A 22,999-nucleotide genomic window follows, 5' to 3' on the forward strand; every position below is an offset into this window, starting at 1 on the left:
CCACCTTTTTTTTCTTTTAGTTTATTTATTTAAATTCAAGTTGGTTAACATATAGTGTAGTATTGGTTTCACAAGTAGAACCCAGTGATTCATCATTTACATATAACACCCAGTGCTCATCCCAACAAGTGCCCTCCTTAATGCCCGTCACCCATATAGCCCATTCCCCCACCCACCTTCTCTCCAGCAACCCTCAGTTTGTTCTCTGTATTTAAGAATATTTTATGGTTTGGGCGCCTGGGTGGCTCAGTTGGTTAAGTGTCTGACTTCAGCTCAGGTCTTGATCTCATGGTTCATGAGTTCAAGCCCCACATCAGGCTCTGTGCTAACAACTCAGAGCCTGGAACCTGCCTCAAATTCTGTGTCTCCCTCTCTCTCTCTCTGCCTCTCCCCCACTCATGTGTTGTGTGTGTGTCTCAAAAATAAATAAACATTAAAAAATTTTTTTAAAGAATCTTTTATGGTTTGCCTCCCTCTCTGTTTTTATTTTTCCTTCCCTTCCCCATGTGTTCATCTGTTTTGTTTTGTTTTGTTTTTGTTTGTTAATTTTGAGAGAGAGAGTGTGATTAGGGGAGGGGCAGAGAGAGAGAGAGAATCCCAAGCAAGCCCCACACCCAGCACAGAACCCAGTGTGGGGCTTGATTCCATGATTGTGAGATCATGACCTGAGCAGAAATCAAGAGTTGGACGCTTAACTGACTGAGCCACCCAAGTGTCCTTCATCTGTTTTGTTTGTTAAATTCCACATATGAGTGAAATAATATGATATTTGTCTTTCTCTGACTGACTTATTTTACTTAGCATAACACACTCTAGTTTCACACACGTTGTTATACATGGCAAAATTTCATTCTTTTTGATCACCACGTAGTATTCCATTGTGTATATATATACCACATCTTCTTTATCAATTCATCTGTCAATGGACATTTGGGCACTTTCCATAATTTGGCTATTGTTGCTAGCACTGCTATAAACATTGGGGTGCATGTGTCCCTTTGAGTCAGCATTTTTGCATCCTTTGAATAAATACCTAGTATTGCAATTGCTGGGTAGTAGGGTAATTCTATTTTTAATCTTTTGAAGAACCTCCATACTATTTTCCAGAGTGACTGCACAAGTGTGCATTCACAACAACAGTGCAAAAGCATTCCCCTTTCTCATCCTTGCCAACATCTGTTGTCTCCTGAATTTTAATTTTAGCCATTCTGACAGGTGTGAGGTAGTATCTCATTGTGGTTTTGATTTGTATTTCTCTGATGATGAGTGATGTTGAGCATCTTTTCATGTGTGTGTTAGCCATCTGCATGTTTTCTTTGGAAAAGTGTCTATGTTTAATTTTCATGTATTAATGAATTTTCCCATCTTATTGTTACTGATTTCCAGTTTCATTCCTTATGGTTGGAAAAGATTTTTTTTAATGGTTATTTATTTTTGAGAGACAGAGTGCAAGTGGGTGAGGGGCAGAGAGAGAGGGAGACACAGAATCTGAAGCAGGCTCCAGGCTCTGAGCTGTCAGCACAGAGCTCGATGTGGGGCTCAAAGGCACAGACTGCAAGATCATGTCCTGAGCTGAAGTTGGATGCTTAACTGACTGAGCCACCTAGGCACCCCTGGAAAAGATATTTGTAATGATTTAGATCTTCTTAAAATTTGGTTACTTATTTTGTGACCTAACATGTAATCCGCTCTAAAGAATGTTCCATGTACACTTGAGGAAAAAAAATATATTCTTCTGCTGATGGGTAAAAAGTTCTGTATATGTCTTTAAGGTCCATTTGGTCTATGGTGTTGTTCAGTTCTGCTGTTTCCTTACTGATTTTCTGTCTGGATGATCTATTTATTATAGGTCCCCGTATAGAGTGGAGTATTGAAATCTCCTACTATTATTATATTGTTGTCTATTTTTCCCTTCAGATCTGTCAATATTTACTTTATATATTGAGGTGCTTTGATGTTGGGTGCATTTACATTTATAATTGTTATATCTTCTGCTGAATTGACTCTGTTATCATTAAATAATGACCTCGTCTTTGTTTTTGACTTAAAGTCTATTTTGTCTGATATAAATATAGTCACCTCTGCTGTCTTTTGGCTACCATTTGCATAGGATATCTTTCTCTACCTTTTCACTTTCAGTCCATGTGTGTACTTAAATCTAAAGTGAGTCTCTTATAGCCAGCATACAGTTGGGTCTTGTTTGGGGTTTTGTTTTTGTATTACCTATGCAGCCATTCTGTACCTTTTGGGGAGTTTAGTTCACTTACATTTAAAGTAATTATTAATAAGTAAAGACTTAATATGGCCATTTTGTTCATTGTTTTCTGTTTTTATGGTTCTCTTCTCTCTTGCTATCTTCCTATATGACTTGCTGTTTTTTTGGTAGTGATATACTTTGATTCTTTATCTTTTTTGTATTTGCTGTAGCTTTTTTTCTTTGTGGTTACCATGAGGCTTGCATAAAACTTCTCATAACAGTCTGTTCTTTAAGTTCAATTGCCTACCAAAACTTGACACTTCTATGTCCCCCCAACAGATTTTGTTATTGATGTCAGAATTTACTTTTTTTTACCGTATGTATGTATTAACAAATTTTTGTGGTTGTAGTTATTCTTAATATTTTTCATCATTTAACTTTTATACTCATATTAAAAGTGACTTATGCACCATTATTACAATATTATATTCTGAATTTGTTGATATTTACCTTTACCAGTGAGATTTATACTTCCATATAGTTTCTTGTTGTTGTTTAGTGTCAGTTCATTTCAATTTGAAAAACTGTTTTGCACTTGTTGTAAGGCAAGTCTAATGGTGACAAACTTACTCAGTTTTATATAAGAAGGTCTTTATTTCTCTTTCATTTTTAAAGGACAGTTTTTCCAGGTATAGTATTCTTGGTCGGCAGTTTTGTATTTCAGTCCTTTGATGATATCATCTCACTCTTTCCTGACCTGCAAAGTTTCTGCTGAGAAATCCTCCTTCGTTTTATGGGGGTTCCCTTGTATGTGACAAGTTGCTTTTTTCTTGCTGCCTCCAAAATTCTCTCTGTCTTTAACTTTTGATAATTTGTCATGTGTCTTGCTGTAGAACTCTTCATGTTCAACCTATTTGAGGTCTTTTAGGCTTCATGAATCTGGATATTTATTTACCCAGATTTAGGGAATTTTCAGCCATTATTTATTTTTTAAAATTCTTTTTAATGTTTATGCTTGAGAGAGACAGAGACAGAGTGTGAGTGGAGGAGGGGCAGAGAGAGAGGGAGACACAGAATCCAAGCAGGCTCCAGGCTCTGAGCTGTCAGCACAGAGCCTGACGCAGGGCTTGAACTCACAGACTGTGAGAGCATGACCTGAGCTGAAGTGGGATGCCCAACCGACTGAGCCACCCAGGCGCCCTCATTATTTCTTTGAATAAGTTTTCTGCCCCTTTGTCTTTCTCTTCTCCTTCTAGAACTCCCGTAATGCTTATGTTGGTTCTTCTGATGCTTTCCTGTAAGTCTCAGAGGTTCTCTTCACTTTCTTGTTCTTTTCTTTTTGTTCCTCCAAATAGGTAATTTCAACGGACCTGTTTTCAAGCCCACTGATTCTTTCTTTTGCTTGATCAAATATACTATTGAAGCTCACTGTTGAATTTTTCAGTTCAGACCTTACGTGCTTCAGCTCCAGACTTTTTCTTCTTTATAGTTTCTCTTCATTGAACTTCTCCTTTTGTTCATGTATTACTTTCCTGATTTTGTTTTCATTGTCTGTCAGTGTTGTCTTGCAGCTCATTGAACTGCTTTAAGATGATTATTTTGAATTCTTTGTCAAGCAGTCTGTGGGTCTCCATTTCTTCATTTGGTTACTGGAGCTTTATTAATTAGTTTCCTTTGGAGAAATGAAACCAATTATATTAGTTTCCATTGTTTTTGAGAGGATATAGTCTGGGTACCTCATTTTCCACTGTCTCACTCTACAGAATAATTTTATTTTTTTAAGAGTTTTTTTTTTTAAGTTTACTTTGAGAGAGACAAACAGTACAAGTGTAGGAGGGGCAGGGAGAGAGGGAAAGAGAAAAAATCTCAAGCAGGCTCTGTGCTGCCAATGCAGAGCCCAGTGTGGGGCTCAAACCCACAAAGCCACAAGATCATGACCTGAGCCAAAAGCAAGAGTCAGATGCTTAACCGACTGAGCCACCCAGGTGCCCCCAGAGTAATTTTAAATGAGGGGCAAGGGTGTCTGGGTGGCTCAGTCAGTTAAGTGTCTAGCTCTTGATCTCTGATTACAGTTCATGGAATCAAGCCCACCTCAAGCTCTGTGTTGATAGCTGGATCCTGCTTGGGATTCTCTCTCCCTCCCTCTCTCTCTGCCCCTCCCCTACTTGTTCTCTCTAAATAAATAAGTAAACATTAAATGAAGAGAACAGGACTCTGGGATTCCTGAGCACCTACCACAATGTGTGACATTTGAACTCTGCAGATTCTGTTATTTGGACATGATTGGTCGTAGGCTCTATTAGTTAGGATTTAGTTAGCCGTATATAACAAAGTCCAAAGTAAGCACTTTAAATCATAAAACTTAAGAACTTTGAAGGGAGACCATCCAGGGTACATGATTATTTGGACCCATTTTCCTTTGTCTCTGTGTACCACTGTCACATGGCTTTTCCTTCAGGTAGCCTTGTGGCCCAATATGGCTATTGACATTCTTACCATCATCATGACATTTTCCAGGCAGAGGAAGGAAAGAGACATAAAAAGACACAAAGCAATTACCTTTCCTGTGCCTTTACAGAAGTCATATCAGATAACCTTCAATTATATCTTATTGGCTTGTAATAAGCACATCTCTAGCTGTAAGAGAAATGGGAAGGTGCAGTCTTTTAAATGGACACATTGCCATTCTAAATAAAATCAAGTTTCTGTTTTTAAGGAAGAGAAGAGACTGCATATTGAATAAGCAACTGGCAGTCCCTGTCACATATGCACCTGTGCAAACCATTTTACTAGTTTAACTAGTCATACTGATGGACAACCATCCTGTTGGACAAAGGTCAAAGGCCTAAAGCTTTACCTAGAGACTAGAAGTACTAGGTGGAAATTGCCAGTGAGTAGGTAGATATATGAATCCAAGGACTAAAGGCAAAGACTTTAGGTTTGTATGTTCTTAGTATACACATAGTAATTAAGGCCATAAGAGTGAAAAGAAAAGAAAGCTAAGAATGTAGAACCTTAGTGAACATCAATATTTTAAGGAGGCAGAAGTAGAAAATGAAAAGAAATAGTCACAGAAATAGAAAGGGACTAGAGTATTTCAAGAATGTATAAGAGGAGTCAACTACTATGCTAAAAACAAGAGCCAATTAGATTTAGCAACTAGCTGCTCACTAGTAACCAGTTTCAGTAGAGTTCGGGAGGATAGAGGCCTTCTTAAGGGAGATTGAAAAGTAACTGAGAAATGACGAAATGGAAAATGTCTACACTATAGGCAGTTCTTCAAATTCTAGTTCCAACCCTTTTTAGCTGAGTGACCTTGGACAATCATTTAATTACCCCTTATCCTCATTCTTTTTTTTTTTTTTTTTTTAATTTTTTTTTTCAACGTTTATTTATTTTTGGGACAGAGAGAGACAGAGCATGAACGGGGGAGGGGCAGAGAGAGAGGGAGACACAGAATCGGAAACAGGCTCCAGGCTCTGAGCCATCAGCCCAGAGCCCGACGCGGGGCTCGAACTCACGGACCGCGAGATCGTGACCTGGCTGAAGTCGGACGCTTAACCGACTGCGCCACCCAGGCGCCCCTATCCTCATTCTTTTATCTGTAAAATGGACCTTATGGTACCTTCCTCATAAGTTGTTTTGAGGATTAAATGACTTAATACATGTGAGGTATTTGCAACAATGCCTGGTGTGTAACAAGCACTCATAAATGTTGTCATTGTTGTCATCATCGTCATTAGTATCATCTTCAAGGAGCTTGGACCTGAAGGGAAAGAGTGGTAGTAAGTAGGTGGGAACAGAGGGTTATGGAGGTGTATTTTTTTCCTTTAAGATTCAATGTCACATATTTTATGAAAACATATTCTCCATCTCTGTTCTACACCATAACTTCAGTTATCTGCCCAAATTTATGATGCTCTGCTGTTTTTTAATCTCTCCCCAGACCCACAAGACTTCATGTGGCCTTCCTCTAATCTCTAGATAAACTAGATCTGTATTTCTTGTAAATATTCCCTTCCTGCTTGTTTGTTTTTTAAGACAAACACAGAGTTCACTTGACTTCTTTTATTATTTATTTATTTATTTATTTATTTTTATTTATTTTGAGAGAGAGAGTGAGCAAGTGTGTGTAGGAGGGGCAGAGAGAGAGGGAGAGAGACTCCCTCTCAAGCAGACTCCATACTGCCAGCACAGAGTCCAATGTGGGGATCGAACTCACAAACCATGAGATCATGACCTGAGCCAACACCAAGAGTCAGACACTTAACTGACTGAGCCACCCAGGTGCCCTGACTTCCTTTATTTTTATTACTCAGCCTAAAACTGCCTATTTGTGTAACTGATAGCATATACTATTTGGTATGTAAAGTCTGCTGCCTTATAAGGTGTTTTAAACTAGATAAAAATCTAAAGATGTGTTTCTGTAATTAGTATTGTTGAGGAATTATTATTCGTAAACAAATGAAAAGTAGAACATAAACAAAGTTTTAGAGCTTTGCAGTTAGTATTAATGGACTTTTTGTACATATGACATAATTTCTAGAATAACTGTCTGAATAACACCTTAAGATACCTTCAGTTTTGGGTTTTTTAGGCAGTTAGGGGAAAAATAGCTTGCAGTGTTACATACTCTTGTTCTCATTTTCAGATTTCCCATTACTTGACACTGTGGGTTTTTTTTAAGTTTATTTATTTTGGAGAGAGAGTGCGCTTGTGCACAAGTGGGGGAGGGACAGAGGGAGAGGCAGAGAGAGATGGAGAGAGAGAATCCCAAGCAGGCTCCGTATTGTCAACGTGAAGCCTGATGTGGGGCTCCAACTCATGAACTGTGAGATCATGGCCAGAGACAAAATCAAGAGTCAGACACTTAAACAACTGAACCACCCAGGCACTCGATTGACAGTGTTTCTTAATTTGTTGATTTGGTTTTTATTTTAACAAAGTTATAAATGCATATAGTTTAGAGTCTAACTTCTGTGGACATACTGTGGAAAACTGCAATCCCTAATCATTTACCCATTTCCCACATGGTCTGACAGGGAAAGAGCCAGTGGAATAAACATGCCACCTTCTCTCTCCTACCCTCTATCCTGGTGTTTGTCCCTTCACTACATTCAGTGACAGAGTGCAAGTGAGCCTGGTTGATGTAGTCCCTAAAGACCAGGCTCCTGGGCCACAGAGAAGAATAGAGTGGATATGGAATGACAAATAGAATATTAAGCACAATAGTTTTGATTTCCATGAGTACTTTTTAGCTCTCTATATACCCTGCTTTATAGCATCCTATTCTTTTATGGTAGATGCAGTTTCTGTCTCTCTGAGACTCTTTTTTCTTCTTCCAGCATAGATTTGGTTGCCTTTTTCTATTCACTTTGGTCTCAGTTTGTTCATGTTAAGAGACTTTCCTCAAGTGCTTGCTCATATTTAACTATGAGGCAGCAAAAGTTGCTCAGCAGCTTTGTACATGTGGAAAGTGTTCATTGACTCAGGTATTTACTGTAGATTGAGCAGGCAGAGCAATTTTGTCACCATCAACATACATCTCATTAGAGCTTTTCTTTGGGGCTGGTTGTAATTCCCCAGAGATTGTTCTTCCTATATCTTGTTAAAGAATATATTCTAAGGGGCGCCTGGGTGGCGCAGTCAGTTAAGCGTCCGACTTCAGCCAGGTCACGATCTCGCGGTCCGTGAGTTCGAGCCCTGCGTCAGGCTCTAGGCTGATGGCTCCGAGCCTGGAGCCTGTTTCCGATTCTGTGTCTCCCTCTCTCTCTGCCCCTCCCCCGTTCATGCTCTGTCTCTCTCTGTCCCAAAAATAAAAAAAATAAACGTTGAAAAAAAAAAAAAGAATATATTCTGAGGAGCCAGGTTAGGGGACAAAGGTTGGAAGTCTCAGCATTCAGTAAGTTACCTTTCATCCTGTGTACCCCCCCACCAACCCCCCACTCAATATGATCATGTTGTGGTGCCATTTTCAATACCTGCCCTCAAGTCAGGTAGTACAGAGATCTCCCTGTTTTACCTCATCAGGAAAATAAATCTGTCTTCTGTAGGAGTCAGGAAGATCTGAGGGTCTCTTTCTAAAACACCTTTCAGTCAGTTCTTCTGCCATTTGTCTCTCCTTCATTCTACTTCATCACAAGCCTAAGATACCTGCTCTTGGCTTCACTAGTAACTAGCTTAATGTTCAGCTTTCTTGGATTTGCTAAATCACTATCACTTCCTCATCCCTGGTCGTTTATTTTTGTCTCCTTTCTGATTCTCTTTGTCCTTGCTAAATGATGCCTTAAAAATTAACATAGAATGTTTTGGAGAGGGAAGAGAGGTTAATACATGCCCTCAACTTGAAATCTGTAAAAGTTTTTATGTAATTTTTTTTAAGTAAAATACAGGGATTTTTCTTTTTTTAATATTGCCTCTGATTCCTGATATGTTAATGATCTCAGTGACAGGAACAACCAAGTTCCTTGAAGCGCAACATATTCCTTTACAGGAGTAAAACTGTAACAGCAGTTTATTTCAGAATAACTATTTTGTTTATATTTCTGTCTCTCGTACTGTCAACTATAAGCCCTCCAAGGTTAGGAATGTGGTCATTCTCATCTTCATATTTCAAACACCTAGCACATGGCCAGCACACCTAAAATAGGATGTATTATGTGCTGAATGAATGAGTAGTGAAGTTTCAATTTATATTGATTAAATTGATAAGTAATTTCACTTGTAAGTTTCTGTGGATAATTAAAACTAGAGATTTTCAGATCACATTGTTAAGCTTTGTTTTCTTCATGTTTCCAAATACGGTCTTTTACTTTACCACTTCTGCATTACAGACCTGAGTGAAAGAGTGTGTGTGCTTTTTTTAATCTGTCATCAATTGTAATTTCTTGTGTGTTTTTTTTTTTTTTTTTTTTGTTCCCTCAGGGAAGTGGTGCAGGCAAACTGTGTTCACTGGAGAAAGAAGTTCTCATTTATGTGCAAAATGAGTGCAAGTGCCACCACAGGCATCCTGGATCCTTGTATCTACAGAGTATCTGTGAGGAAGGTATAAAAATAGCCTATTACGTCTCCCCTTTCAGAAACCATAATTAGTTCCATAGTCAGCTCTACTTTATTCAGCTCTACTTTATTGTTGGAACTGCTCTATGTAATTTCACTTCACACTTGCAGCAGTAATTTAAATTAGTGTGACAAATACGATTTTTAAAATCTGAAGTTATAAATTATTATACAGGAAACTTATCTCACCATCATTATACATTTAAGTGTTAACCCTATTTGAATATTTGCAGGGGGTGGCTATATATATATATTTATATTCCCATTCATTGAATTTCTCTCTGTTAGGCATTGTTTTTAGGGACTTTACATATATTATGTCTAAGAATAACCCTGAAAATGGGTGTCATTTTTTCCCACTTTCAGGAAAACTGAGGCTCAGAAAGGCTGTCAATTGCCCAAATTCACACAGCTAGTAAATGGCAAACTGAGGACTCAAACACACATCTTTCTAATTCCAAGGCCATGTTTTATTTTTTACATCATTTCCTTTCCATAATCTACAAAGATGATAATCTCAGATGGTTCAACCTAATATATATAAAAACATGTGATCCTACTTTTTTGGGGTGAAAAGAGGGAATCCATTTGTCACCACTAAGGGTGAATTAAACTGCTGGCTTTAAAACATAACCTTTATGGGGCACCTGGGTGGCTCAGTCAGTTAAGCGTCCGACTTCGGCTCAGGTCATGACCTCACAGTCTGTGAGTTTGAGCCCCGCGTCAGGCTCTGTGCTGACAGCTCAGAGCCTGGAACCTGCTTCAGATTCTGTGTCTTCCTCTTTTTCTCTGCCCCTCCCCTGTTCGCACACAAGCGCTCTCTCTCTCTTTTTCAAAAATAAGTATACATTAAAAAATAATAATAACCTTTATGTTCCACTTTATATAAATTGTTTAAATTACCAAAATAATACATATACATGTTCAAAAATTAGAGAAGGCCTTGGAATGAAAAGCAAGAGTCCCTTGCCTTGTTCTTTTCCACCCCAGTCTTGTGTCCTCCTTTATCAAATAAAAAGTTGTACTTTTAACCTTATTCTGCTTTTTGAATGAACTGATAGCACTATGTTTTGTGTGGCTATGTTTTAAATTCTTATATTGCTTAATCTACTCATTTATGATATAACAAAAATACATGTATACATTTGTAGATTTTAAGCCTTTACTGAAAACAGATCTCTAAACAGTCTGACTTGGAGCACAATAATTGCACAGAGGCTTCCCTAAAGGAAGTATAGTTCAGTGACAGGATGTGTGTCATCATAGTGATCTGGGTTTGAATCCCAGATATGCCACTTACTCACTGTGAGACCTTAGGCAGTTTTCCTGACTTACTAAAAATCATTTTCCTCATGCAAATTAAGGGTATGATAATTTCTTTGTCTAGAAGTTACAGGGGTTAACCAAGATGTAATTAAGCATCCTACCATCTTCTCTTTCTACTTGAATTATTGCTATGGCTCTTATATTGAAACCTTTACTAAATGGGTTCTAGTCATGATTTTTGAAAGGTGACCAATTAATCTTTCAATTTTAATAAAAAGAAAACATATAACCAGTTTAGAGTAAAGCATAACTGCTAATTAAAAACACTTAAAGTCTATTACCAAAACACTTTTTTTGGGGGGGATGGGTAATTTGAGTTAAGACTTGTTCATCTGAAATCAGTTCCTCAGATTATGATGGTTTGGTGTAGGGGTGCCTGAGTGGCTCAGTCGGTTAAGTGTCTGACTCTTGATTTTGGCTCAGGTCATGATCTCACCACTCATGGGTTCGAGCAGGGTGTTGGGCTCTGTGCTGAGCATGAAGCCCGCTTGGGGTTCTGTCTCTTCCTCTTTCTCTGCCCCTCTTCCACTGGCATGCACTCGCTCTCAAATATTTTTTTAATGATGTTTAGTGTATCACGGTACGTATGTTAAGCTGCTGAAGCAGAAAGCCAACTACACAATAACTTAGACAAGATAGAGATGTATGTCTGTCTTGGGTAATAGCCAAGGGGTCCAGGACTACTAGAGTAGCTCTGCCATCTTCACCACATGGTGCCCATTTTTAGATCCAAGGGAATCACTCCAGTCTCGTCTTTCATCCAGTGAAAAAAAGAGAAGAAGCCACATGAGAATTAAAGTAAGAACCCATAAAGAAAAATTAGTAAACTCATCTATATGAACATTTTCTGCATTGCAAAAAAATACCTTAAGGGGGGGGGGAACTTAGGGGCATCTGGGTGGCTCAGTCGGTTGAGTATCCGACTTTGGCTCAGGTCATGATCCTGCTGTTTGTGGGTTAGAGCCCCATGTTGGGCTCTGTGCTGACAGCTCAGAGCCTGGAGCCTGCTTCCGATTCTGTGTCTCCTGGGGCGCCTGGGTGGCTCAGTCGGTTGAGCTACTGTGGCTCAGGTCATGATCTCACGGTTTGTGAGTTCGAGCCCCGCATCGAGCTCTGTGCTGACAGCTCAGAGCCTGGAGCCTGCTTCTGATTCTGTGTCTCCCTCTCTCTCTCTGCCCCTCTCCCACTCATGCTGTGCCTCTCTCTGTCTCGGAAATAAATAAACATTAAAAAAATTTTAAAAAAATATTCTGTGTCTCCTTCTCTCTCTGACCCACCCCCACTTACACTCTGTCTCTCTCCTTCAAAAATAAATAAACATTAAAAAAAAATACATACATACATACATACTTAAGTAGGGGGCACCTGGATGGTTCAGTCAGTTAAGTGTCCAACTTTTAGTTTTGGCTCAGGTCATGATCTCACAGTTCGTGGGATCAAGCCCCTAGCCAGGCTCCATGCTGGCAATGCAAGGCCTGCCTGGGATTCTCTCTCTCCCTCTCTCTCTGCCCCTCCCCTGCTCATGTGCTGTCTTTCCCTCTCTCTCTCTCAAATAAGTAAACATTTTAAAAATACCTTAAGCAAAGTCATAAATTAGGGGAAAACGTCCAAACCATGTCAGAGGACTAATTTCCTTGGTATGGAAAGAGTTCCTTCAAGTAAATCAAAAAGAAAAGATCAATAATCCTTTAGAAAAACAGGCAAGAGGAGGAAAATATATTTCACAAAAAAGGAAAATATAAATAGCTTTCAAACATATAAAAAATTACTCAATCTCACTCATATAGTAAAGCTACAAATAAAGCATCCTTTTTTACCTATAAATTTAACAACAACCCAAAAGGTTGATAATGCTCTCTGCTGCCTAGGACACAGGGAAGCCATCCATCACCTGTCAACAAATATGTGAGTTCCTACAAAGTGTCAGGTACTATTCTAGGCACTTAAAGGACCGTAGTGAACTGGAATGAGTTCCTGCCCTCAAGGACTCTACTTTCTGGTTGGAGCTGGGGGGAAGAGTGGTAGGAAAGACAGAGTAAACATGTAACCAAATAAGATTGTTTGAGATGGTGATAAGTGTTGTATATAAAATACAATAAGATAATAGAGAATAACTCAGAGAAGATCATTTTAGAAAATTAGGCGAAGGGTCAGCAGACTTCTCTGAAAGGTAACATTTGAAGAGGAGGTACCTTTGTAAAGATTTAGGGAAAGACCAGTCTAAAGGAGTAGGAGCTGGGGGGCACTGGGTAGCTCAGTCAGTTAAGCATCCAACTCTTAATTTCAGCTCAGGTCACGAGCCCATGGTTCATGGGATCAAACCCAGCGTTGGGCTCTGTGCTGACATCATGGAGTCTGCTTTGGATTCTCTCTCTCTCTCTCTCTCTCTCTCTCTCTCTCTCTCTCTCTGCCCATCCCTTGCTAATGCGCTCTCTCTCTCTCTCAAAATAAATAAACATGTTTTTTAAAAAATAGAGGAGTAGAGCCTTGTATTAGTCAAGGTTCTCCAGAGAAACAGAATCAATAGAGTCAAGATATAGGTATATAGATAAAGATTTATTATAAGGAATTGGCTTACACAGTTATGGAGGCTGAGAACTCCCACAATATGCCATCTGCAAGCTGGAGACCCTAGAATGTTGGTGGCATAGTTCCAGTCTGAGTCCAAAGCCCTCAGAACCATGGAACCAGTGGTGTGAGTTCAAGTCAAAGCCTGAGAACCAGGAGTGCTAATGGTGTTAAGTCCTAGTCTGAGGGCAGGAGAAGACCAGTGTCCCAATTCAGACAGGTAGAGAGAGAGAGAAAGACTATAACCTTCCTCTTCCTGTTTCTTCTATTCAAGCCCTCAACAGATTGGATGGTACCCACCCACACTAAGGAAAGCAGATTGCTTTCTTCAGTTGGCTGATTAAAATGTTAATCTCATCCAGAAACACTCATAGACATAGCCAGAAATAGTGTTTAACCATATATCTGGGCACCCCATGACCCAGCAAGTTGTCACATGAAAGTAACCATCCCATACCTTCAAGTAAAGAGGCCCTGTGTTAGTTTCCTAGAGCTGCTATATCAAAATACCACAAATTGGGTACCTTAAAACAACACAGATGTACCATCTCCTAGTTCTGGAGGTCAGAAGTGAAAATCAGTAGGGCCTTGCTCTAAAGCCTCCAGGAAAGAAACTGTTCCATGTCTTTCTCCTACCTTTTGGTAGCCTCAGGCATTCCTTGGCTTGTAGATGCATCACTCCAGTTACGTGGCTGCTTTCTCCCTTTGTGTCTCCACATCATCTTTCCTCTGTATCTATATCTACATTCAAATCTCTCTCTCTTTTTTTTTTTTTTTTTTATAAGGGCACCAGTCTTACTGGATTAGGACCTCATTTTAACTAGGTTACACAGAATACTGTGTATTTCCAAATAATATCACATTCCAAGGTATTGAGGGTTAGAACTTCAAAATATTTTAGGGGTGTGGGGGAGAAACGCACAATGCGATCTGTAACAGGCCCTAAGATTATAATAAGACTGGAGACTTACGCTTCTGAAATTAATGGACCAGCTTATTAAAGCCCTCCTGTCCCTCTGAAAACAACCAGAAAAATGAGGCAGAATGTAAAAAACAGCTTCTTGAAGGTATCAGAAGCTGCCATGGCAGTAATGCCTTAAGAAGCTTAGAATCATAGACAAGGGAAGCATACAGAGATGAGCCTGACATTTGGCATTGCTTTTTCCCTCAGAGCATTTAAGTTGTAAGCAGTGGTTAATAAGCTGAGCTGAAAGCAGCGATCTAGAGGCTAAGAAGCTAGCTGAGATCACAGCAATTTTACAGGACTAAAGGGACAAAAACTGGAGTCCAGGACCCATTATCATGAAGAGCCTTGGTAAATACCCTGAGCTTTTCATTGGGATTCTCTATGAGTTTCAACCTAGAAGGTGTGTAGTGGATATAGATCAGCCTGTAAAAAGAATGAAACTCAGCTTCTAATCATCTTAATCCCTGCTTGGATGAAGGTGATCTGCCTTATAAGAACTTGCCAGAAGCAAATGCGTATCTTCTCTGAAGGAAAATAACATTACTCCAAACCTCACATTACTTCTTCAAGTGATCATGCACAAGACTTATCAAGCATACCAAGAGATGTGATTGCATGACCAAAATCAAAAGGAAAATAGATAATAAAAACAGATAAAAATAAAATTTAAATAAACAGATCCATGGAAGATACAGGTCTTGGGAGGATCAGAGACAAACTTTTACAGTAACTATGATGAGTGAATGATATGGGGAATTTTATTAGAGAACTAGAAACCATAAAGAAGCAAATTGAATTCTAGAACTGAAAAATAACTAAAATTTAAAGCTAAATAGATGAAAATAAATCTCAACAGATGGATTTAACAGCAGGTTTATCAGAAGTGAAAAGAGGTTTGGTAAAACTGGAAAATAAGACAAAAGATATATAGACAAAATCACAGAGCAAAAAAAGAGTAGAAAATACAGAAAAGAATATGAGACATGGGAAACCGTATAAATGTCTAATATATATATAATTGGAGCCCTAGAAAGAGAGGAAAGAAGTTGTGGTGGAGAATCTTCTAAAACTGATGAAAAATATCAGGCCACAGATTCAAAAGTACCGTGAACCCCATTTAGGATAAACAACAAATCTGGGCATGTTTAAATGTCTTCCAGCCAGGCTGGAAGATGGTAACACGGAGAGGGAAAGCTCTTGTCAATGAGGTTGGAGGCAGTAGATTAGGTAATGAATTTGGATTTTATTCTAATTATAACTGGAATCCATTTGAGGATTTTAGTAAGGAGAGATATATGATCTTCTAAGATGACTTTTCTGTTGTGTGGAGGATGCATTGCAGATAGACCACACAGGTAGTGGGGATGGTTCAGGTGAGCAATGCTTGCATTGGTATGGCATTATTGCTATGGCATACCATAGAGAGATGGTATGATTCAGGATGGATTCTGCAAGGTAGACCCCTCCACTAATGGATTGGATGTGGTAAATGAGGGGGAAAGAATTGAGGATAACTTAGACCTTTGAGCATATAGATAGGTAATGGTGCTATTTATTAAAACGGTAAAGGCTCACAGTGAAATAATTTGGAGGACCAATAAGCAGAGATCAGCAGGCCTGTTTTGGCCGTGTTAAATTGGAGGTGTCTATGAGATTCCAAGCAAGGATGTCCAGTACTCATTTAAAGATACTGGTCTGGGTACCTAGGTGGCTCAGTCAGTTGAGTGTCCAACTCTTGATTTCAGCTCAGGTCATGATCTCATCATTCATGGGATTGAGCCCTGCATCAGGCTCTGTGCTGACAGCATGGAACCTGCTTGGTATTCTCTCCACCACCCCCCCCCCCCGCCCCTTCCTAGTTCATGCATGCTTACTTGCTCTCTCTCTCAAAATAAATAAACTTTAAAAAATAAAAAATTGAAGATACTGATCTGGTACTCAGGAGAAGTCAGAATAAAGACAGAGACATGAGAGTTACCAGCATATGGTTTTTATTTAAAGCAACAGACCTGAATGGGCTCACCCAGGGGGATAATACAGACAGAAGACAAGAGACCCTGAACCAAATCCTAGATCAGTCTAACACTCAGAGGAAGTATAAATTACTGTTAGCAGAAGAGGAGCAAGAATTCCTATATATCACATATTACATCCTTTTGGCCAGATCTTAATCATACTGCCACAGCACAAAAGGAAGGTAGAAAATGTTGTCATTACTTTATTTTGGGTAACCAGACACCCATCTAAAAATGCAGGTTTCTATTACTTTGGAGAGCAGGGAAATGGATAATTGGAGTACAACTAGCATTTTTTCTACAGAGGTTAAAACAGGAGTAGGTCCAGCAAAGGAGAGTGAGAAGAAGCAGCCATTGAGGTAGGAGTAAAACCAGGCCATTGCAGCACCGCAGAAGGTTAGAGAAAAAAAAATGACGTTCTAGAAAAGGAAGTGAAGAGGCCAATCTTGTCAGATGCTGTTGAGGGGTTAAGTAAGATGAAGACAGAGCCTTTGGCTTTTACAAAAATGAGTATCATTGATAACATTAAGAGCAATTGCAGAAGGAAGATGAGGACAAAAACATATTTGAAATAGATTGAATTTAAGTGGGATACAGCAAATTGAGAAGTCTTTTGAGGAGTTTGGCTGTAGAGGGGAGCAAAGAATTAGCTAGAAGAGACAGGGATCATCTAGGTAAAGTTTTAGTTAGTGCAAGGTGCTATTAAGGGATATCACAATAACCTAAGAAAGAAGAATAATTTGAGAATTCATAATAGGGGTAGATCTAGGGGAATGGCCATGCCTGACATCAATGGGTCAGGAAAGGGGAAGGGCAGCAAATATTCATGATAATAGAGTTTACCATAGATTGCTTCTCATATTATTTAAATTCACCACTTTTGGGGGGGGGGGGCTGAATATGGTATACTTTAAAAAAAATTTTTTTTTAATTTATTCATTTTTTGAGAGACAGAGCATGAGCAATGGAGGGGCAGAGAGAGAGGAAGACACAGAATCCGAAGCAGGCTCCAAGGCTCTCAGCTGTCAGCACAGAGCCCAACGCGAGGCTCAGTCTCACAAACTGTGAGATCCTGACCTGAGCCAAAGTCAGATGCTTAACCAACTGAGCCACCCAGCAGCCCTATGGTATACTTTATTGGTGGTACATGACAAGGTAGGGCTCCACAAGTTCCCCCTTCTTCAGGAGGTCTAGGGTGGAAACTGTAGAGGTTGGGAAATTCTCAGTGTCAGGTGAGGGAGTGAGTTGGGGCAAGGACTCCCCAGCAGCTGAAGATCTCTCTCTTTCTCTTTCCGGGGCTGCTGGTTCAGGAGGCTCTTAACTCCTTGAAGGCCATAACGTCCACCACCCAGTTGCTGTAGCCAAATTCATTTGCCATATCAGGAAATGAGCTTGAAAGACTGGTCATTGAGAGCAATGCCAGCCCCAGCATTAAAGGTGGAAGAGTGGGGTGTCACTGTTAAAGTCACAGGAGACAACCTGGTCCTCAGTGTAGCCCAAGATGCCCTTGAGGGGGCCCTCTGATGCCTGCTTCGCCACCTTCTTGATTCATCATATTTGGTAGCTTTCTCCAGATGGCAGGTCAGATCCACAGCTGACATGTTAGGAGTGGGGATACAGAAGGCCATGCAAGTGAGCTTCCCATTCAGTTCAGAGGTGACCTTTCCTACAGCTTTGGCAGTGCCAGTAGAAGAACAGATGATGTTATGGGCAGCCTTTTGGCCACCACACCACAGCTTTTAAGGGGGACTGTCCATGGTCTTCTGGGTGGCAGTGATGGCACAGAATCATGAGTGGCCATCCGTGATGCCAAAGTTGTCAGGGATGACCTTAGCCAGAGAGGCCAAGCAGTTAGTGGTCCAGGACTCACTGCTGACAATCCTGAGGGAGTTGTCATACTTCTCACGGTTCATGCCCATCACAAACATATGGGCATCTGCAAAAGGGGCAGAAATGATGACCCTTTTGGCCCCACCCTTCAAGTGAGCCCCAGCCTTCTCCATGGTGATTAAGACCCCAGAAGACTCCACAACATACCCACCACCAGCATCAACCCATTTGTTGGTGGTGGGATCTCACTCCTGGAAGATAGATGGAGATGGGCTTTCCGTTGATGAAAAGTTTCCTGTTCTCAGATTTGACTGTGCCATTGAATGTGCCATGGGTGGACTCATAATGGAACATGTAGATCATGTAATTGAGGTCAGTGAAGGGGTCATTGATGGTGACAAAATCCACTTTGCTGGAGTTAAAGGCAGCCCTGATATCCAGGTGCCCAGTATGGCTAAATCTGTTTCCTCTGACCTTCACCATCGTGTCTCAGGGACGCGGCTGGTACTGCACCAAAAGACGCAACTGTCCATTGAAAGGGGAGGAGCAGAGAACCTAAATTTACCACCTCAAGGATGGAAATGGTATAAAAAAGAATGAAATCTTGCTATTCAGAACAACGTGGGTGGACCTAAAGGGTATTGTTATGCTAAGTGAAATGTCAGAGAAAGACAAATACCATATGATTTCATTTATAGGTGGAATCTAAAACACAAAACAAATGATCAAAACCCAGAAACAGACTCATAAGTACAGAGAACAAACTCCTGCTTGCCAGAGGGAGGGGTATGAGGGATGGCAGAAATCAGTGGTTAAGAAGTACAAACTTCCAATTATAAAATAAGTCACAGACATGAAAAGTACAGCATAAGGGAATATAGTTACTAATATTGTAATAGTGCTGTATGGTGACAGATGGTGATGACACTTACCATTGTGAGCATTGTGTGATGTTTAGAATTGTCAAGTCACTGTGTTGTGTGCCTAAAACTAATATAATGTTGTATGTCAACTATACTTCAATAATAAAAAGATGGAAATGGTATATAATGCATTATATCTCATTTATGCAAGAAAGATGAGATAACTCCATTCAACAAACACATTTTTAAAAGTAGGTCGGGAGAGGAGAGTTTGACCCTCGTATATCGAGGGTTCACCCTCATGTAATGGCAAACACGATACAGAGTATAAGGGCTTTGTTCTAAGTGTTTTACATTTAATTCACACATATGCGTGGTGTCCTAAATCCAGAGATTTGGCAAATTAGTGTAGTTATAGATTTCAAATTGAAATTAAAATGTTAAGGTATCTATATATTAGGTTTTTGTTACTTTCCACTTTTGCCAGTCTTGGTCACATTAGGTAAGAGGGCTTCTATACGAACATGGAACAATATTTATGTTATGGGGGTGTGTGTGTGTGTGTGTGTGTGTGTGTGTGTGTAAGGTCTAGAACAGTGTGTGTAGTATGGTATATTTGAATAAAAGGGGAATACATAACATCTTTTGGACTGTTCCTAAAAATTGGTAATAATGGTTATCTCTGGGGTGGGGGCTTCAACTCTTATGAAAATCTACAGTGTTGCTAATGTGCTTACCAAGTAATTTTTTTGATAACTAATTTCACTTTTCTTTGGTGATTCAATTTCTTACAGTGTGTCTATGACACTTTAGTGATTTCTTCTTCAGGGTAGATTAAATATTAGTTTGTCTTCTTACCATTTGTCTCTTTCAGATTTAAGTTAAATTCTAAAATAAAATTCTGGTAATTTGGGGGGTGGGGTGGGATGGTCATCCAAATAGTTGAATTCAAGGTCATCAGAAATTTACTATCAATATTTTCCAGCATGTAAATATGTAAATATCTACTTCAGGATTATTTGACATATATTTAATTTTATATCTTCAATCATATTATATCCTTATAGTGTTTTTTATCTTTGACAGGAATTAAAAGGTGGAAAAGCTTATGCAAAGGTAAGTGGATGTTATTTAACTCTTTTAGAACTTATGACTCTTGCTGTCTATAAGCTTAAAAATCAAATGGTTTGCTCTTCTTTTTTTAATGTTTATTTTCACAGAGCATGCACACACGAGCAGAGTAGGGGCAGAGAGAGAGGGAAAGAGAGAATCCCAAGCAGGCTCCACACTCAACACACAGCCCAACATGGGGCCCAATCTCATGACCATGAGATCACAACTGCAAGATCATGACCTGAGCCACTACCAAGAGTTGGACATTTAACCGACTGAGTCACCCAGGTGCCCCTCAAATGGTTTTCTCTTCTTATTGCTGTTCAAGTTGGCTGTTTTTAAATATAGATTTCAAATTGAAATAAAAATTGGAGGCACACCTGGATTGCTCAGTTGGTTGAACATCTGACTCTTGATTTCGGTTCAGGTCATGATCCCAGGTTTGTGGGACTGAGACCCACGCTTAGTGTGGAGCCTGCTTGGGATTCACTCTCCATCTGCCCCTCTCCCCAGCTCATGATCTCTTAGATAGATAGATAGATAGATAGATAGATAGATAGATAGATAGATAGATAAAATAAAGCAACTTGGAGATTGAACAACTGGACCCAACAATAAATTATAGACATACTCTTTCTAAATGCTGATTATGGGATGTTATTCTTACATTTCAGCTTCCCTACTAGAAGATGATCTCTGGTTTCCATTAAGCAATAGGATCTATTAATTCAGTCTGTCCTGGAAAGTATTCCCAATCCCACCTCCCCCACCTCCAGGGTTTTAGGACCTCTCCTCTGTGCTCTCTTAGCACTCTATATACATGTTCACTAATCTCCTTTATACTTTCACTACGTAAATGGAATTACTAATGAGTGTGCTCACCTCTTTGCTGAAGAGAAGGAGTTAGTAATTAGTAATACTACCAGAAACCCACATACTCCTCTTTTATTTTCAGTCTCTGATGGTATCTCCATCAGTTCAGTCATCAGAGCCAAGGATGGGGCACTAGCTTCAGCCATCAAATCTGCCTAACTCCTTAAAACTCCTTGGTTGCAGTGTCAGTTAGGATGCTCTTTGCTATAAGCAACAGAATACCCTTCTCACCTAGAGATTTGAATGTCACAAAACAAGTAGGTATGAAATACAGTTGAGATAGGAGATAGAGCTGCTTCAGGATTAGTTAATCCACTAAGTGCAGAACATCATCAAGAACCCATGTTACTTTTCTCTTTTCATTCTTCCATTCTCTGTGTGATGACTTTGTCCTTGGCTAGCTGTTCTCATGGTCACCAGGTAGCTCGAGTTTTAGTCCACACGTTCACATATGACAAAATCCAGCTGTTTCTCTATGTATGACTTTGAGTGAGAAAACTTTTCCTAGTTAGACCTCAGAGAATTTCCCCCATAGCTTTCATTAGCCACAACTAGATGATATCCCCACTCCTAAACCAGTCATGGACAATAGGAATGGATTGCCATGGCTAGCTTGTGATTAGTCTCACAGTTTAACAATGAGCTAGGGATTGGGTTACTTTTCTTTTCCACATAGATGAGCTAAGAGTGGACACTTGAATAAAATCAGGGTTCTGCTAACAAGGAATATCAGAACATTGAATAATGGTGGGTAAGCAAAAAAAAAGGATCTGCTGTGATTGACAAATCCTGTGACTTCCCCCTTCTAATTTAAAAACCATCCCTAGGGGCGCCTGGGTGGCGCAGTCGGTTAAGCGTCCAGCTTCAGCCAGGTCACGATCTCACGGTCTGTGAGTTCGAGCCCCGCGTCAGGCTCTGGGCTGATGGCTCAGAGCCTGGAGCCTGTTTCCGATTCTATGTCTCCCTCTCTCTGCCCCTCCCCTGTTCATGCTCTGTCTCTCTCTGTCCCAAAAATAAATAAACGTTGAAAAAAAAAATTAAAAAAAAAAAAAAAAACCATCCCTTTTTTTCCACTCCCAAGGCCAGTGCCTTAGGTTATACCTTCATTATTTCTTATTTAAAACCTGCACTGGCCTCCTATCTTTTGTTCTCTGCCTCTGATGTTTCCCTCTATCCATCCTCTACATTACTGCCAGAGTGATCATTCTGAAATTCAAACACAATCATTCTCGCCCTTTTAATTCTTCAACAGCTATCTATTGCCTGGAAGGGAAAACGAAATGAAAAGTCTTCAACCCAACATTTAGATCCATCTTGGTTTACAGATCATCTGTCTGTACATGCATATACTCCTTTTTTTAAAAATTATTTTCCAGAGTTTCTTTTTTTTAAGTTTATTTATTTTGAGAGAGAGAGAGAGAGAGAGAGAGAGAGAGAGAGAGAATGAATGTGGGTGTGAGCAGGGAAGGGGGAGGCACAGAGAGAAAGAAAGAATCCCAAGCAAGCTCCATGCCATCAGCACAGAGCCTGACACTGGGTTCAATCCCATGAACCTGGGATCATGACCTGAGCCAAGATCAAGAGTCGGACACTTATCCAACTGAGCCACTAAGGTGCCCCACTCACTTACTTATTCTTATGCTTCAGACATACTGCGCTCAGAAAATTCCTGGAGTGTGCCATGCTCTTTTAGCCTCTTTGCCTTGTGACTTGATGTTTTCCCTGCCATGTATGTGCTTCCCCCTTCCCTTGTCCTGTCACCACTTAGAACATTAAACACTCAGTTTAGTTGACCTTTCCCCTGAGAAATTCTCTTTTCTTTTCTGTCTTGTAATTGTGCCTTCCTCTGTCACAGCACTTACACTTTTTATAAGAATTTGTTTTCTTTCTTTCTTCCCTCACTAAACCGTGAGCTCCTTGAGGATAGGAGTGATTTACATTCCTGATGCCTGGTGTTACCTGAAATGTAGATGCTCAAAATTGTTTGCCAAATGAAGTAATATCTACCACAGATGTAGCTAGTGTCTATGCACACTTGCCATTTTAATGAGACAGTTATCTCAGTGAAGCCAGAGACAATCCTAAGGAAATGTGGACTATCTTGTGCCTCACTAGAATGTAAGCTCTTTCAAGACAGTCCTTATCTGTCCTGTTCATCACTGTTTTGTGGGGTCCCCAACAGGGCCTA

General features: G+C 39.8%; 1 protein-coding gene and 1 pseudogene across 1 annotated transcript in view; one reads left to right on the forward strand and one right to left on the reverse strand.

The window, feature by feature from the left end:
• The window catches only part of EEIG2 (EEIG family member 2), a 94,004-nt gene that overhangs the window by 41,352 nt on the left and 29,653 nt on the right, over window positions 1-22,999 (forward strand). Inside the window, exons 2-3 of the mRNA XM_040471162.1 lie at window positions 9,122-9,242; window positions 19,912-19,941. Coding sequence (XP_040327096.1) covers window positions 9,122-9,242; window positions 19,912-19,941 — 151 coding nt within the window. The remainder of the gene's footprint in view (window positions 1-9,121; window positions 9,243-19,911; window positions 19,942-22,999) is intronic.
• LOC121027601 (glyceraldehyde-3-phosphate dehydrogenase-like) lies at window positions 17,166-19,580 on the reverse strand (annotated as a pseudogene).

Source organism: Herpailurus yagouaroundi, unplaced genomic scaffold (assembly GCF_014898765.1).
Source record: "Herpailurus yagouaroundi ecotype Mexico unplaced genomic scaffold, PumYag 77, whole genome shotgun sequence".
Classification (NCBI taxonomy): Eukaryota; Metazoa; Chordata; class Mammalia; order Carnivora; family Felidae; genus Herpailurus; species Herpailurus yagouaroundi.